Here is a 19,093-nt window from a genome sequence, read left to right on the forward strand (position 1 = left end):
ACAGCTTTCAATGTTAAGAATGGACATTATGCATATGTTCGTATGCTATTCGGACCCAATAATGCTCCTGCAACTTTTCAGAGAGTTATGGACGATATTCTGCGAGGTCTTCAAGATGACATCTGTCTTGTTTACTAAGACGACATAATTATTTTTTCTACCTCACTTCAAAAGCATATTATAAATTTGGAAACAGTTTTTAAACGTTTACAAGCCAATAATTTTAAAATACAACTATATAAGTGTGAAATAAAAGAATTTTTAGGATTGCAAGAGGAGATTTATAAAAGATTTTGCTAGATTAACTAAACCAGTGATTTCCAACCTGGGAGCGATCGCCCCTCGGGGGGCGATTGGAGATATTTAGGGGGGCGATAGAGCGAAGGGGGAGATAAGGGGGCGTTTAGCATACGGAAAACGAGAAATGGGTAATTGAGAAAAATAAAAGAGAAAAAAAATACAATACTTTCGATCGGATATCCATAGGATAATAAAAAGTAAATATATGTATACCAATGCAGGTAATAATAACACAAACATCTAGTCTAGTCACAGATCTTGTCGAACACGAGGCGTCACAATATTAGAATCATTATTAGTCACAATGTTAGAATTCGGACAGAGACGTCGACGCGGGGCAATATAATTATTATTTATTGAGAATTGCGAGATAGTGTTTTTATTCTTTGCCTTCTCAATAAGTTGTAATTAATTACTCTTTTGTTTTGCTATGTCAGCACCTGAAAAAAAGTGCCGGCAGTACTCAACGGAGTGTTTGAAATATGGATTAATCGAATTGCCATTAAATAAGAATCTACCATTATGTCTTATTTTTGTAAAATCATTGTTAAACGAATCTATGAAGCCGCCTCGTCTTATGGATCACTTGAAGAGGATTCATCCAGAGAAGTCAGACAGACCCGTCCAATATTTTGCGGTGAGTAAAAGTCTTTTGTTTGTAGGATGTAATTTTTCCATGTACAGTTACAATCATTGAATAGTTTACAGACTTACGTATCTAGGAGCCTATTTTTTAAATTTTTACCCCGTTTAAACGCACCTTTTACGTCAAAAGTATTACAATGTAAAATTTAAAGTGTAAACTATTTAGTGATCGTAACTGTACCTAGCAACATATAATTATTTTACGTTCTATTACCAAAAGTCAGACTGAAAGAAAACTTTTTTTAAACTTTATTACCATTACTTATAATAATTAAAGTGAATGTGTATCTCTTTCGTTTACAGGAGCTCAAGGCAAAGTATGAAAGGCGAGTTACTGTTGGGTCATTGATTGCAAAAGATACCAAGAAAAACGACAAGGGTTTACTTGCTTCCTACAAGGTATCATTCTTAAGAGCAAAAAGTGGCAAGCCGCACACAATTGGAGAAGAATTCATCCTCCCAGCTGTCAAAGAGATAGTTGATACTATGTTGGGACCCAGTCAGGCCAGCCAAGTAACAGATGCAGTTCCTCTCAGCAATAATACTGTCTCCAGAAGGATTGATGAAATGGGAGCGAATGTCGAACATGTTCTCTGCAACAAATTGAAAAGCAGAGAGTTTACTGTGCAACTTGACGAGAGTACTCTGAGTGACAGCACAGCTTTGCTGCTGTCATATGTCCGATTCATTGACGACAATGGAGAAATGGCCGAGGAAATGCTATTTGTTGGAAGTCTGATTACTGATACAAAAGGATCTTCCATATTTGCGGTCATTAAGAGATTTTTTGAGGAAAAAGAGATTCTCTTATTAAATATGATCGCCTGTGCTACTGACGGTGCAGCAGCAATGACAGGACGCCATTGGGGATTTATTGCACATCTGAAACAAGCAGTACCTGGAATTTTGTGTGTTCACTGCATCATTCACAGAGAGCATTTGGCTGTCAAGAATTTGAGTGGGAGGTTGCACGATTCTCTTGGACTTGTCATAGATGCGGTAAATAAAATTAATGCAAAACCAAAGAATGATCGAATATTTCGTACACTTTGTGAAGAAAATGATGAGATATTTAATACATTGCTACTACATACGGAAGTCCGCTGGCTTTCTAAAGGCAATTGCTTAAGGCGGTTCTTCAGTCTCATGGATACTGTTATTGAATTTCTTAATACTACTGACCCCACACTGAGTACAGAACTACAAGAGAAGCGAAATGACATCGCTTACTTATCAGATATTTTTCAAAAATTAAATGAAATGAACCTGCAACTACAGGGGAAGAACATAAATATGGCCAAAGTGAAGGGAGTAGTCGGAGCATTCATTGACAAACTATCTATTTTTGAAGAAAATATGCAGAGAAGAGAGAGAAGAAAATATGCAAGAAGATCTGCAGTCCCGATTCCAAGATTTGACTAGTCTGAAAGTGCCAACTTGGTTTATCAATCCTTTGAGCGTGGAAGTTTCAACGGTATGTTCTTCTGTTCAAGAAAACTTTGAGACATGATGTTGAAATTGAAAGTTTGTTTCGGGAGTGTGGGTACGAAAGATTTTGGCCGCTGATAAAAGAAGTGTATCCAATTTTGTGGAATGCAATCAAATTATTATTATTGGCATTCCCCACAACATATCTAGTGGAGAAAGGTTTTAGTTCTGTGTGTATATTGAAAAACAGACAAAGAAATAGTCTCGACATAATTGAAAGAGGGGATTTGAAGTTGTTATTAACCAACATTGAGCCAGACATAAAGAAATTATGTGAGGGACACCAGGCCCAAGGAAGCCATTAACAATTCTTTTACACACATATAACCATTTATCATTTTACGAAATGTAAAAATAAATAAATATGGATACTTACCTTTTGTATAGATTCATTATTTGTTTCAATTTAATTGGGTGGGGGGGGGGGGGGGGCGATTGTAGTATTCATAACTGGTGAAACCCCTCTAAGGGGGCGATCAAGGGAAAAAGGTTGGGAACCACTGAACTAAACCATTAACGAAATGATTAAAAAGGATGCTAAGATAGAACACACTCCAGAGTTTGTAAAATATTTCGAAGATGGCAAAAATCTATTAATTAATGGACCTACACTTCAGTGTCAAGATTTTGATAAAGATTTTATATTAACTACTGATGCAAGTAATGTAGCAGTAGGAACCGTATTATCTCAACTGGTAAATGATCAAGACAAACAAGTAGCTTGTAACGATAAGATTACTTTATCGTTACTGAGAAATTTAAAATAACTTAATTCTGCCTGTAAGGTATGCAACCAACTATACATGTAATCGTATTATCAATTGGTCAAACTGCTTACCTACCGCTTCCGCTTAACTTGGAACTGACGGAAGCCGACGATATTAAAAGTGTAAGAGCTCACTTTATATCCAACCTTCGAACGGGTCAGAAGAGTGATCCTTCAACGACCAACGCTACGTGGCTCAAGTTATCAGAAAAGAAATTTTAAGTTATTCAGAGGTGATATTAAGTTAAAGAAGGCGTTTTTTTTTATATTATCGAGTTATATTAAATATCGAATGTTCTTAAAGGTTTTGAAGTATCGGGGCTTTATCCCCTTAATGAAGACATATTCCGAGAACACGAATTTCTCACCTCTTATGTTTCGGATCGTCCACTAGAAAACAACAACAATGGTGTTAATGCTCAATCTGAAAGTACCGAGAACTTTGATGTTTAATCTAAAACTTCAAATAGTTCATGTGATGTTGTAGCCTGTTCAGGTGTTGTTTTAGCTAATCAGACTGAAAACTGTTGTAGTATTCTAAATAACCGAAACCAAATTAATTCTCCTTCGACATCTGTTGCTGTTACTCCAGAAATGCTACGTTCATTTCCTAAACAACCTCCCTAAAAAGGTCAGTGGAGGAAGACCACGAGGGAAATCTCGCATATTGACAGACACTACCGAAAAATATGAAATATCACACTTAAAAAAAGTAAAATCAACTACTCTTAAAAATACTAAAAGGCAAGTTTTTGGAGATTCTACGCAAGAGTTTATCAAAAAGAAGAAAAACTTTTACTTCCAAGGACACCAAGAAGAAATTATCATTTAAAGCTGGCGACTTTGTATTAGTGAAAGTTCAGGGGAAAAAAGGTTCCTTTATTATTTAGCTGAAATAGTACGTTGTGACGACGAAAACGAACTAAAATATTTACGTCGGTATAAAAACTCCGATAAGTTCTTCAACTACATGCAACTTGATGCAACTACAAGCTTTAATTTTCTCGAAGAAAATGTAATTGCAAAATTACCCCCTCCAATTCACGTTAGTGGAATAGCTAAGTCATAAGCTAAAATCGTCAAGCTCAAAATGTTGAGATTTGGAATAAGTTTTGGATAACATGATATTGAATGACCACAAATATGTTTAATTTTGCTTTTTTTATATAAAAATAATTTTACGAGTTTCGTTTGAATAAAATTTACATCTGAAAGAAGCAGTTTATTTATGCTTGTCGAAAATGTTAACCCTATTTACTATTTTCATTTTTATGCATTTTAATTTGTGATATAACTATCGTTTTACATCATTTTGGTAACTGAATTAATGTTCCAAGGTACAATACTAGGAGGTTCAAGGTACATGACCAAATTGTATCTCGGTCCATTCTACACCAAATTAAAAATGATTAAATTTATGTCTTAAACATATCTGTTTTAACTTTTTAAATACATTGGTGCTTAAAAAACATATTGCTAATTTGCTATGTTAAATCCCAACTCAATGCGTTAAATAGTAGGGGAGAGGTGGGATAGTTGATGCCGGTGGGATACTTGATCCCCATTTAAATTTGGCGACCAATGATATCATATTACTGCTCTGTTGATCCACTTGGGTAGAGGCCACACTGTTTACTTTGTTTTGACAAATGGCTGCTACTTCAGAACACGCTTGACATTTTAATCGAGATTATTCTATTTTGTGACATTGAAAGTTTATTTTACGCGTGCGATGTAAGTTATAACAACTTTAATTCGTTTAGTTTATAATTATACTGCCCAAAGAGGTGAAACATTTGTACTTTTATCCACTAAATACTAAAACATTGATATTTCAATTGTGACTGCTTTAACCTAAAACTTGCACTTGTTATTAAGGACCTACGCTGTTATTAAGGACACCCGAAGCCACAAGCTTGGCACGAAGCTCAGCTTTTAATCGTAACACAGTTGGTACATTCTTTAATCAATTAACAAATGATTATACACGGTACCAGTTTCCCCTAAACGTATATGGAATATTGACGAAACTGGCCTCGCTACAGTACACAAACCTGCTAAATAATTGCTGTGAATGGGTCGAAGCAGGTGAGCAAAATTACATCTGCAGATCGAGGCAAACTGGTTACGGTATGTACTGGCATCAATTCTGCAGGGGGTCACATGCCTCCTTACATGATACTTCCCAGAAAAAACTGGCAGGACAGGTTTTCCTAAGCCATGCACCTCGTGGCAGCAATGCAGCAACATATCTCAGTGGATGGATGACTTGCTCTGGTTTTCTGAAGTTTTTGGAACACTTTGTTCGTTTCGCTCAACCAAGCCTAGAACGGAAACATTTAATTGCTATGGACAACCATGAGAGCCACTGCTCATTGGAGGCTGTAAATTATGCGAGAGACAACGGCATCGTATTCTTACAATTCCGCCGCACACCTCTCATAAGTTGCAGCCATTCGACCGCGCGGTTTTTGGCCCACTAAAGACTCACTACTCCCAAGCAGCTTCTAATTTTATGCTCAAATTTTCCCGGAGAACTATTACCATTTACGACATTGCAGAACTACTTGTAGATGCGGTCTCCCGAGCCATGGCTTCTTCAAATATCATAAGTGGGTTCAAAGTATCTGGAATATGGCCGATAAATCCAAACATATTTACTGACGACGAATTTATGACCAGCGCTGTAACGGACCGTCCAGACCGAACTTTGATTCAGGAATCAGTTCTGGATCCAATACAGCCAACGCCTAGTGCTAGTACATCAATTTCTATAGAACCAACGTTGTCTGGGGCCTTAAAACCTTGCACTTTAACATCGGATATAATGTCTCTGAAACATTTTTCTCCACAAGACATCATGCCCTATCCCAAGGCAGCACCTCGTGCCCAATCTTCTCGAGGTAGAAAACGGGGGCGCTCTCGCATCCTAACTGATACCCCTAAAAAAGCAGAAATTGAAGAACTTGCTCTTAAGAAAGCCGCAATCAATAAGAAAAGAGCAAAAAAGCTTCCAACACTTAGAAACACTCAACTTTTCGATTCGACTGATGAAGAGGATGATGATCTTCCCAGCCTTCCAGATAGCAGCGGTGGCTCTGAGTTCCTTTTAGATGATAAGCTTATTGATGACACGGATCCTGAGCCATACGACTACGTTTTAGTCAAGTTTTGTACTAAAAAAACAATGAAGTTTTATGTTGGAAAAGTTTTGGGCCCGAAAGAAAATACATTGGACGTTAAATTCTTAAGGCGGAGGGGACTAGAAGGAAGCTGTTTCACTTTTCCAACAGTAGAAGACGTTAGCGAAGTGGGTTCGGACAGACGTACAAAAGCTGCCGCAGCCGTCCGTCAGCAAAACGGCCAGGACTGCTGACATTATAAAATTTAACCATAGATTTGATGCTAATGTTTTCTAAATAATTGTTCTTTTTTGGCTCAATTTATTTTTGTATGTTATGTTTTTATTTAATAAAGTAGGTAGTTTAATTTGTTTCATTGTTTTTAATTACCTTTCATAATTGGCAATAATTACTTATGCTATGCATCATAGATGGGATACTTTATCCCAAGGATCAAGTAGCCCCCTCACGGGGATCAAGTATCCCTCATGGACAGGGATTCTTGAACCGCACTAGTGTTTTACAAAAATTGATTTACCTTATTTGTTCTACAAGAAAGAGATTCTAGGTGAACACCCAGTGGAAGGAGACAACCACATTATGAACCTGTTTAATGAAATTAAGAAAATAACTATTACATAATCTGACATAATCTTTAAACACTAAAACAGGGATCAACCATCCCACCTCTCCCCTAAAATAGTTACAGGTCATTAAAAAAAGTGTCCCAAGGTACAACACTCTCCCCTAATATTTGGCAAGTAAATAAATATGATCATAATCCACCAAATCAAAAAGTAATGATTACACACACAGTTTCCTTACTGAAATGTGTAACAAAAATGTGCTAAGGAGTCTGGGTGACTCTATCCAGTGTAGCAAAAGGGTGAACTCTAAAATGTACCTTGATACACCAACGAACTAATATGTGGATTAACGGAAGATGGAAGGGATTAGATAGAAATAAATTATGTAAAAGAAATAAATAAAGGGTAAATATGAATTTTAAAATATAGCAGAATTAAGTGTTGGCTAGCGACTATGCAGGAGAATGACCACTTGACACCCAAAGAAGGATTCGGCCAATTTGCATGCCCTACAGAGACCGTAAGATATAAGAACTAATGACAAGAAAACCACCAAGAAATAAACAGATGAAAGATAAAAGTTGCTCTAATGAATGCTTGGGCGCCAGTAAGTTAAATGTTTTCTTCCGAGATATCTTGTATTGCTGAAATATGAAAGATAGGTACTAATTGAAATATTAAATTTTAACCACAACTTTAATAATTACCAAACTTAGGTACAGACTATTTTAAATGCTTATATACTACCCACCACCTCTTATGTACTATATTTACAGTAAAATCCCTGAATATAATTATAAAACAATTTACCCCTGATATACCCCTTAATTTCAAATCGTGACAAAAGTTATACCCAATAATAATGTATAAATAATAAATATAATTATATACTACTCACTAATAGTTTAGTTTTCGTTCAAGAATTGTTTAGGTTTTCAAGTGAAAACTCTCTGGATATGTGTGCACACGATAACCTAACAAAGAGAAATTCAAGGGAGAGTTATAACCTCATCCCTTGGTAGACAATAAATAATTAAATTAAATTACAATGATTAATGTTTTAAGAAAATTGAAGGTATTTATTATTAAGGATATATATTTAAATTAAAAGTGGAACCAAAAGTTAAAACCTTGAAGATGACGTAGCAAAAGTTATTTAAAATAATTGAATGAGAAACAAAAATAAAAGTAAGTTCTTCCTGCCGGTTTCCGTAGGTTGCCCTTGAAGATAATCCGGTGGAGAACTAGACTCAGGTGGTAAAAGGTACACCAAACCTGGATTCACTGTATCAGGTACTCTTAGACAAATAAGTCCACTTAAAATTCTTCTTAAATTTCCAATAAAAACCAGTGAACTTAAAACTTCTTCCCCTTGTCCTTAGTAAGTACAACCCAAAAAAAAACTAAAAAGATTTTCTTCCCCTGACTTGCAACTGGATTCTGGGAGTAGGCTAAAAAGGAACAATTGTGTTACTTCATGTTCTTTGTACGTACAAAAGGTAAGGAAAAACACAAGGTTTATCAACCTTGAAAGGCGATACAAGAAATGTCAACAAGTGACCTTAAATTGAAATAAAAACCTTAATGGTTTTCGGTAAATAGTGACCTTCGAATGGTGTGACAATGTTTTTATAATGTATGGATATATTAAATAGATAGTTTTAAAGGAAAGCATGATCTTTATATATTATAGAATAGGAAAAAAAAAAGAAATATTAGCCGGTTTAAACGGTATGAAATTGAAATAAATAATTGTTTGCTTTCACGCTTGAAAGGAAATAAAAATTTGAGATAGATATAGAATCTAATACTTATAATTTATTTAGGTATAAAACACTTTTATTTAGGTATAAAACACTTTCCTTAATGAAATAAGGTGAAATATGACATGTATAAAATATATGAAATACCTATCAAAGAAGAAATTAAAATAGATCTGAATTTTACTAACAATGGCGGATGATATGAAGGATTTTTCCTTATAATTTATTTGTAATTTCATCTTACCGGCTAGGGTGACCCAACTGAAAGTATCCTCGTACAAACAACAAAATAACTCAAATGATTTCTTCTAAAATCCACAAGGAAACAAAGTTCTTGTTTTTAACAACAATTACTATAGACAACCTGATGGCTTAGCCATGGGCAGCTGTCTCTCCCCTCTATTAGCTGATGTCTTTATGGATCATTTAGAATCCACTCAGATCATAAAAACCCTGAAATACTACACTGGTTTCGCTATGTTGATGACTGTTTAGTCTTCATTTCAGGTAATTCCAATTCAGCTGAACTTTTACTTTCCAAAATCAACCAAATTCACCCCAATATCAAGTTCACCATGGAACTAGAATCTTCCATGTCAATTAATTTTCTTGATCTAACCATTACCAGATTAAATGACCACTTCGACTTCAGTATCTATAGGAAACCCACACAGACTGACCACGTAATTCCATTTTCATCCAACCATCCCATGTCACATAAATACGCAGCTTTTCATAGTTACATCCATCGCCTAGAAAGCATTCCACTGTCAGATTCAAACTACAAAAAAGAACTAAATATACTCAGACAAATAGCAGTCAACAACGGATATGATCACAACATCATCAACAAACTCATCCACAAAAAACACCTTAAGACCCTGCGGGAGACTGCGTTCCCCAGAGACCTTACCACCAAACCCAACTATGTTTCACTCCCTTTCTACCATGAAAGTCTTTCTGGAGATATTCGAAATCTCATCCAACGTTCGGTTGAAAACACCCATGTTTCTTTCAAAGTACCCAACAACTTGGGACAACACATTTCTAATTCCAAAGATCCTATCAACTATATGAACCGGAGTGGAGTATATAGACTTAAATGTTCAGATTGCAATGCCACCTACATAGGTAGAACATGCAGATCTCTTTCTTCACGCTCTCTAGAGCACATAAAAAGAGAAAATACTTCCACTTTCTCTCAACATCTCAAAGAACACAACCACACCCTCAATATCCCAGAAGACGTTTCACTTATCCACAATATCTCCCAAAAAAATTTCCTCAAATTAGATTTATACGAAGATCTTGAAATTCTTAAAGAAAAACAAAAAAGCCCAAATTGCGTTAATCGTCATGTTTCATTCAATCGAGATTTTCTCCCTCTCCATCGCCAACTATTCTCCTAACCCACATCCCCAATTTACTTCTACAATTAAATTCCATATTAATTATTAGTTCACCTAATACTCATCTCCCTTAATTCACTCTAAAAACCTTTCTTCCAATACATCTTACTTTCTATCTATCCCACTCTTTTCTTTTCAACCCAAACTTCATGTCTTAATCACTATAACCAATACTTTCCATGCTTCTATTTCGACACTCCCAAATTCAGATCAGATCATCCATCATCCACCACCCATTCCATATTATTAAATTCTTATTTTACTTCTCTACACAATTCCCTCAGGGTTTGGCTTCGGTTCTCTGGGGACCTCAGCCTTTCGTAGTCTATCCGTTTATCACAATCTTCTCAAAACACCTTAATTTTCATTCTCTTTACTCAAATTTAACAGAGCCACATACAACAATTTCATTTTACTATTATAGCCAATATAGACCAATAGTTGATTCAACTTACCAATTTATAACTTAATCTTTTATCTTCCTATGTACCTAGTGTTGCTTTATAACAGATAGGGCTTTTTCTCAAGTTATAAGTTAAGTACTTTACGACCAATATATTACAAAACCACTTTCAACCATCAAATTTTGTCCATTTCATACTTGTCAACACACAAAATATAACTACTTCACTCACTTTGTCAACATCCAATCAGATATTCATATTCATGAACTTACAACTCAAGAAGTTTTACATTTTCCAGGTACCAAATGTTGTTTTTTGACATACAGGGCCTAATATAATTGAGTTGTAAGTTAATTTTTACATGAACTTTATATCATAATAGTTTTATTTCATTCATTGAACAACATCCTCACATATTAAATATATCAATTCCTATATTTTTTCAAGAACCCAACTTTCCACCAGTGTCTAGTTTCCATTTTCCAGGTACCAAATGTTATTAAAACATAAAGGGCCTTATATAAGAATCTTTTAATCACACCACTCGACACTGTATAGTTGGTTGCCTAACTATAATCACATAATTTTCTCACCACAATTTCATTTCACATACATAATTTAAGACAATAACATTGATGGTTGATACTGTTATAATTTTATTTTATTTCAACTTTCACAATTTTAAACAACGTTGGCTTCTGTCTTAAATAGACATATACAGTTACACTGACTGCTCTGTCATAACTTCCGTCTTAACCTGCCAAGATTGTCATTTCAATCAGTTGCTTTGACAAAGTCCTCGTAGACATACCGTCTCAGGACTCGCAACTAATGTAGAGTCATATGTCGCCATGTTACCAATCCAACGGTAACTTTAACATCTTAACTGTAAATTAGACATAATGTAAATCAAATCTTATTTAATAATTTTTAAAGGGTTTTTACCCATATATTTAGTGGCTACATCCATATATTAACTAGTAAGTATTAACCACACTTTTACATTAACCTTAGTCAAAACTTAAATCATTTCATGTTCTTTTTAATTAAGTGGTTAAATACTATTTTAGGACACTGATGATGGAATATTTATTCCGAAAACGTTTTGTCAATGCAACATAGCCCAACTGGGTTTTTTATATACCTTTTTATAAAGGATTTTATTCAAGATTTCTTCTAAAACGAACAGCTTTTGACAATAAAATAAACTTAAACTCAATTCGGGAAAAATGTCACTTCCCAGCCGCTACTATTCTGATCGAAACGATCTTTCTTCGATCACATCCAGTTGACAAGTCTCCCTGTTAAGGTTCTACAAGTCGTCGAATGGATGTACTTTTAGAATCTTACCACTGGTGACGCGGTTTAATGCCAACCTTAGAAAATAAGATTTACTGGGAGTTATTTAAATATTAAGTTTAAGAATATTTCAATATGAATTTAATTTAGAATTAAATTAAAAGATTCCAGTAACAAAAAAAGGTAAACGATTATTTAAGTAACGGACTCGTTACAAATTGTAAGAGCTTTTCTAACCTTCATGACACATCATGGAATTCCTGATCTTGTAACTATGGACCGGGGCACAGAAATATAAAACTCTGTTGTATAAGAATTCTTCGACATACTTAAAGTAAATACTGATTATGTTACTACAAATAGTACCCAACCTAAAGGATCCATAGAGAGATTTCATTCTACTCTAATAGAACACCTACGAATAATTAGAAGCAAATCAGATAAAAAAATTAATATCTTAAACCAAATGCCTTATCCTGTTTTAGGATATAATTCAATATAAAAATTAATGGGAAAATCCCAGTGGTTGGCTGTATATCATCGTTTAAAAAACTTATACAGAAGTAAAACACTTCATATTTGTATTTAGGTATAAAACATATAATTAAAACTTTTAAAAAGTGTCTTCAAAATTTATACAGCAGCATAACGTGACGTTTTCGATCTAGATCCGATCATCCTCAGTGCCTTCTTTTGTAATTGAAGCTTGTAGAATTTGAAATTTATTGGAATCCTCTCGTATATGTGTTAAATTGAAATCCCCTTATGTATGCATTATAATAACGAAGAATTTTTTCAATGTTTCTTAATTCGTATCTTTCAATTTAAAACCCAAATAATCTCTCGTTCTTTATGCGTCGCCGCCGTCGATAATAAATCATTTTATTGTTTGTTTATGTCACAGGCGCAAATTCTTCGATATTTCTTTGTTCAAACCGCCCGATATTGCGTTTTCAAATTAAGAATTTACGTCTTAATTTCCGTTGTGTCTTGTTGGAGCTGCGGTCAAGTCAAGAGTGATATGGTTTCCAGCGTTATGTCCAAATTCTCGTCGAATTTGAATTTGTAGTTTCCTGTTTTTGTCCCTTTTCAGGGAAATCTTCGTTTTACGTTATGTAAAACAATTTTTAGTAGCAGTTAATAATGTGTATGTAATTTTACCTGTTCCTGATTTTTAAAAGGCAGAGTAATAAGTTTTGTGTCCAGTGCCGGCTTCGGCCTCAAATGGTCGATCAAATTCACAGTGTAAGATACAGTCCCTTTTGTTCGTGTGTTCGTGTCCAGAGAGTCCAACTCCAATTTCTGGCCTCAGGAATTTAAAGTGTAATTTTTGTGAAATCTAGGTAACTCTTATTTGTGTTTAAATTTTAAAGTAAAGACAGACTTTGTTTTAACAATAATTGCTTTCGTTAAAATTTAAAAATAGTAATATTTAAAGTAGTAAATTTTATGGTTTGTTTTTTAGCTGTCATTGTATTTGTTCAGTTTTGTTTTAAATTTAATGTTAATTTATGACAGCCCGTTTTAGCATTTTTGATATTGATTTGTTTTGTTTTCTTTAAAAGAAAGGTTAACTTACATGTAAATTTTGTTAGTTTTTGTAGTATCTCCAACTCCTGGAATTTGTAAACAGATTACACATGTAAGTCTTTTTTGTATTTTGCAACTATTTGTTGTAATATTTTTGCGTTGTCTATTTTGTAACTGTTTGTGGTGACACTACAATAAATCTTAAATTTTGTTTCTTAACATTTTGTTTATTTTTATAAATAACCCTTTTTTTGAGTTTCATGTAAAAAGATATGTTTTGCATTTCAGATAATTATTTCCCTAGTTACAACTAGTTGTTGTAATAGCTATAATTAGGCACCTTGAAGTGGCGCTCTTTATAAATTACTAGAGGTGTTTCCTGTTTCTTTTTATTTTGTCCCAAGAGATTCATGACCGTTTGTTTCATATTTTTGTAGTTGCCCCAATCCAAACCGTTTGATATTTTTTACTTATCCACGACCCCAGCTCTCCTAACAAACCCTGAGTGCCGTTCGCACAAGTAGCGTTTATTTTGCTTACCCTATTTCCATCCGCATAGTTTCTATTCCCCAATTTTCTAACCCCATAATCTTACCCTATGGTAGGCAAAATAGTATCGTTACAAAAATGGCGCCCAACGTGGGTTGATAAGTAAGATAACGTTGATAAGTAAGACAGATTCTTTTCCCCCAAACCAATATATTTTTCAATTTTTTCCTAGTTTCTGCCATGTATATGAAACCTTTTTTTTATAGTGCCCCAAGTGTCTCACAAACAGTGATTGTTTATTGGATTGTATATTATTATTATGTATTATTGTATATCAACATATGTATTTGTTGTATATTAACATATGTATTGTTGTTCTTTTTAAGCAATATACCGTGTAAAGGGTAAAGCCAAGTGAGCAAAATGAATGCAAGAAAAGTGCTGCTCAGCCTGTACAGAGAACATTTAAAAATAAAAGAGAATGCACATAAATCTGAATGACTACAGGTCTAATATTTGTGATCAACAGATGCTGTTTTAGTTTTGACTAGGAGCACTCTCATTTAGTTTTCGGAACAAAAGTTGGTTTATCTTGGTGTTTATTTAGTGTAGCTCACTCAAAGGTCAAGTTTACAATATTATTAGTGTTTTGTCTTCCCTTGTATGTACAGTTTACGTTGCTTGTTAGTGTCCATGTTGTTTAAAACCATTTTCTTAGTCCTTGTTAGTGGAAGTGTGAATTTTTAAGAGACAGGTTAGAGACCTCATTTTTGTTTACCAACTGATTACTAAGTCAAGAGCAGAAGTTGCAGCGAATTGGATGAGTTTTGGATTCCAGTAAGCGGGTGTGCAAGTGATACTTACTATCAGGTGATAAATGGAAAAGGTTGTTTCTTAGAATTGTCATATTTTCTACTAGTTTTTGAGTTTGATTTTAGTTATTTTGTTTATTTGCTTTTATTCAATTTTTGAAAAATGAAGTCTGCTCAAGTTAATCATTTGAAATCAGGAGAGTTATCTTATGAGCTTTTCATAAGAGGTAAAAATGTCCCAAATAAGACAGTTGATGATAAGAGAAAGATGTTAAGGTCTTTGTTGGCCAAGGAGGCCACTTCGTCTTCAAGTTTAGTCGATTTGGTTAATAATGTAGTAGATCCTGAAAAAGAGTTGTGTGAGATTAAGTTCATTATGGAAGATTTATATAGTAGTGCTCAATCAATAAATGCACAATCAACTAAGGCTGATTTTGCTAGATTTGAGACAAGGTCTACACATTTAGATACCAGATTAGAAAATTTTCCTATGAATGATGTTGAGGAAGATGTAAAAAAGTTTGTCAATGAGTGTAAAGATGATTTGTTGATATTGAAAGATGATGTGTTGGAAAAAGAGGAAATATCTGCTGAATTAGTAAAACCATCCACTAGTAGATCAGTTTCAATCCCTGTAGTTCCCAGTTGTACAGTCTCAGCCCCAATAATACAGGTTTCAACTCCTGTCATTATTTCTGATTTACATATTAAGTTTAATGGTGAAAGTAAAGCTCTTCCCACATTTTTAGAAAAAGTTAAAGATTCTGCTAGGTCTAGGAATATTTCCGAAGACATCCTGTTTCGTTCAGCCATTGAACTATTTTAAGGTAATGCTGCTATTTGGTATAGGAGTGTTAGAGATAAAATTACTAGTTGGGATAAGTTGGTAGCCCTACTCAAATCTGCTTTTTTGCACCCAGATTATAATGATAATCTCTTAGATGAAATTAAAAGTAGAAAGCAAAAAAGGAATGAATCCATAACCATTTATTCAGCAGTGATGGAAAACCTTTTTAAACGTTTGGAAACTTACCCTAGTGAAGCCCAAAAGGTGAAAATAATGAGGAAAAATATTTTAGTGGACTACATTCCTCTGATAGCCCTACAAGATTTTGCTACAGTAGAAATGTTGGTAGCGACTATAAAACGTTTGGAACAGAATGTCCTGCCCTTGTTGCAGACTACTAAAGGTCTTGCAGGTATTTCAACTGATGATTCAGAAAAGCTCAAAGAACAAGTTCATGTGGTGAATAATCAAAACAAGCAAGATAAAAGTGGAGTAGTCAACAGACAGGACAGAGAAAATAATTCTTCAAGAAGACCCAATCCCAAATATATGTATGAAAATGATAGACCCAGTCCACCAGAAAATACTGAAATAAGAAGTCAGTCTTTTTCATCCCCACCCCCAATGATGCAATATTTCTCACCCTCAACCCCAATGATGCAATCTTTTTCATCTCCACCTCCAGTAATGCAGTCTGCCCCTTATCAAACTCCCAGAAATCCGAAAAAGATTATTTATTTTAATTGTAATAGACCAGGTCATATTTCCCGTGACTGTAGTAAGTCAGTATCTTGCTATCGTTGTGGTTAAAAAGGTGTGACCATATCTTCTTGTCCTAAGTGTTGTATTTCGAATAGGTCTAAGACCAATAGACCTTACAGGCCATCATTGAACCCAATTTTTGAAAAGAAAGATTTTGATAGTCGTCCTCATGTTAGTATTTCCATTTTCTCTAGAAACTTTGTAGTTCTTTTAGACAGTGGTTGATCTACATCCGTTGTAGGTGCCGCTGGAGTTGAATTTCTAAATTCCCAAGAAACTAAATATAATCCCACATCTACTAAGCATGCCCGCTTAGCAGATGGTTCCAATAAATCAGTTGTTGGTACCGTTGATCTTCCAGTAGAGGCTGATGGTGTGTGTCATATGGTAAAATTTTTTGTTGTACCTTCTGTCTCTTACAGTTTCATTTTGGGAAATGATTTGATGCGTCAATTCTCGCTGTTATTAAACTTTGAAAATGGAACATGGTATTCTTCACAAAGGAAGAATAAAATAGAAACTTTGTATTCTGTAGACTTACTGTCTACTTCTGAGAAAAATATGGCAAAGTCAATAGTAGAATCTCTTGGAGAAGTCTCTAGTTCTAAATATATTGGAAGAACCAACAAGATAGAAATGGTTATTGACACAGGTGATGCTAAACCATTTAAGAAAAGACAATATCCTTTGTCCCCATACATGAATAAAATTCTACATGAAGAGTTAGATGAAATGTTACGTTTAGGAGTAATCGAACCAGCACAATCCCCATGGTCAAGTCCAGTATTGTTAGTTAAAAAGAAGTCAGGAGAGTATAGGTTTTGTTTTGATGGTCGTTCATTGAATGAAGCTACAGTTCATGATAGTTATCCCTTGCCCCAGATAGATAGAATTTTGTCATTGCTTAGAGGAGCTAAATGCATTTTGGCAGATCCCACTTCATCCTGACTCAAGGAAAAAGACAGCCTTCAATGTTTCTGGTAGAGGTTCTTTTCAGTTCACTTCTCTTCCCTTTGGTTTGTGCAATAGTGCACAGATTCAACAAAGACTTGTTGATGCTATTTTTGGACCTGAATTCGAGCCCTATATGTTTTGTTATTTGGATGATATTATAGATCTGCCTGTCTTCAACGGGCAGGTTGGTTTTTTTTATCTCAACTGTCAATTGTCTTGGGACAGTTATCTAAGATTACCTAGCAATGATTGAAATTATTTTTCAATCCTACTTAGTAGAATTTTCTGAACACTAAGAATAGTCTCTCCTTTGCTCAAGCCAGACGTCAATAAGGAAACCAACTCCCTTTTTGTTGTTTGGATGAGTATAATACTTACATTGATGTATTGTTTCACACTTCATGTAATGTGTGTCACATTAACATGTAAACATTCTAGTGATTTCACATAATCACTAGTTTGATTACATCCCTTTATATATAATATCATATATTAAAAATTACAATTTTCATTGGATGATGGACGAAGTGGGTGATTAACAATTCCTTTACAATTTTTGTCGCCAATGTCCTACTTTCTTTCTTGTTGTGCAACATCAATATTATATACAATTAAATAAAAAATATACTTTCTTTTATCTACCATTAAAATAAATAATTAAAAGAAAAAGAAGTTTAATAATTTTTTAATTTAAAATCACGAAATTATTAAATATTTTCAATTGTATACACCCTTTTTGTGGAAAAGTATACACGACCAGTTTAATTTTCGCGGCATCTGTCACCTCTCCCCACCTGTTGAGCTTTTGAGTTCTTTTCTGCGCCGGTTCTTCTACGAACAGCTTGTTGGAATACCATAATGGCGACTGGCAAATAATACTTTTAACATGCCGTAAATCATCAATTTGGCGGATCGCACATTCAGTGCTTTCAATAACAGTTAAATATAATTGTTATTATAATCATTATGTGATGTTTTTACCTATCAATATTGTTTTTATGTTTTTAATGTTTTTAAACTACACTGGTTTTTTAACCTAAGTTAAAATAGACGCGAGTTATGGAAGCCGGCCCTGTTCTAGTCATTCACCCAAGAATGATAATCCAGGATTTGTGTTCTAATGAACTTTGTAATAAGTTTTTAATTATCATTTTACCATTGCATTTTTATTATAGATATTTTTCAGTCTGTTCGTAAACTTGAAAGAAGGAACATTATAATTTTATATAAAAATTGTCACGATCTTTTTCGATTTTGTAATTTTTTAATAAAGTAATTATTTTTTAAAAATAGTTTTGCCTACGGGAAAACTATAAGTGGCGGAGTTAGTACAGATTTTCGGGAAAATCCACCGCGGAAAGTTCTTTGGGTTTCAACACTTCGCGAAAATCGAGAACCAATATCCCAGTTTTGCCAGTGAACTCCATCGAGGAAGACAGTGTGCAGCACGGATGTGGTAAGTAATTTTTGTTTATGTCAGACTCCTCTTCTGAAAACGAATCCTTTAGCGAAATCGATATTAAAGAAGAGTTAGGCTTAATTAATAATTTTTGTAAACTAGAATTAAAAGATAAAATGGCAACACCCATTCTAGATGTGAAAACTTTCTCAATTATTCCAAATTTTTATTATTTCTTTGAATCAGTTATTGATTAAATTTCATTTTTATCTATTGTTTAAAGTTTTGTTGTGGGTTTTCTTGTTTAGTTCCGATTTTAACCTTTATGAATTTACAAAACAGTTTAAGTACATCATTTTGATCTCAATAGTGTTGATATTTTTTATTTAGATTAATTTAGTTGTACCATGTATCACGTTTAAACTTTCTGTGAATGTACATTTCATACATTACTTATAAAAATATCGACAAAAACGTTGCGTTGTAATTATACACTTTTGGAAAAATAATGACCGAATTACAAAATCAAAGTATTCTACATACACTATCTAATTTGGATATGTATCAGTCAAAACGG

The 19,093-nt window shown here is 34.1% G+C and overlaps 1 protein-coding gene across 1 annotated transcript; it reads left to right on the forward strand.

The window, feature by feature from the left end:
* Positions 1-730: 730 nt before the first annotated feature.
* On the forward strand, positions 731-3,652 carry LOC140450872 (protein FAM200B-like). Its single transcript, XM_072544552.1, has 3 exons — positions 731-937; positions 1,249-1,678; positions 3,504-3,652. The coding sequence occupies exons 1-3, from the start codon at positions 731-733 to the stop codon at positions 3,650-3,652; spliced, it is 786 nt and encodes a 261-aa protein (XP_072400653.1).
* Positions 3,653-19,093: the final 15,441 nt, after the last annotated feature.

This window comes from Diabrotica undecimpunctata, chromosome 9 (assembly GCF_040954645.1).
Source record: "Diabrotica undecimpunctata isolate CICGRU chromosome 9, icDiaUnde3, whole genome shotgun sequence".
Taxonomy (NCBI): Eukaryota; Metazoa; Arthropoda; class Insecta; order Coleoptera; family Chrysomelidae; genus Diabrotica; species Diabrotica undecimpunctata.

Excerpts from the sequence above, each read along its gene's own strand:
- LOC140450872 (XM_072544552.1), top strand. The coding sequence starts at position 731 with ATGTCAGCACCTGAAAAAAAGTGCCGGCAGTACTCAACGGAGTGTTTG. Across the intron at positions 938-1,248 it reads GACCCGTCCAATATTTTGCG|GAGCTCAAGGCAAAGTATGA; the intron begins GTGAGTAAAAGT and ends TTTCGTTTACAG. Across the intron at positions 1,679-3,503 it reads GGAAATGCTATTTGTTGGAA|GTTTTGAAGTATCGGGGCTT; the intron begins GTCTGATTACTG and ends ATGTTCTTAAAG.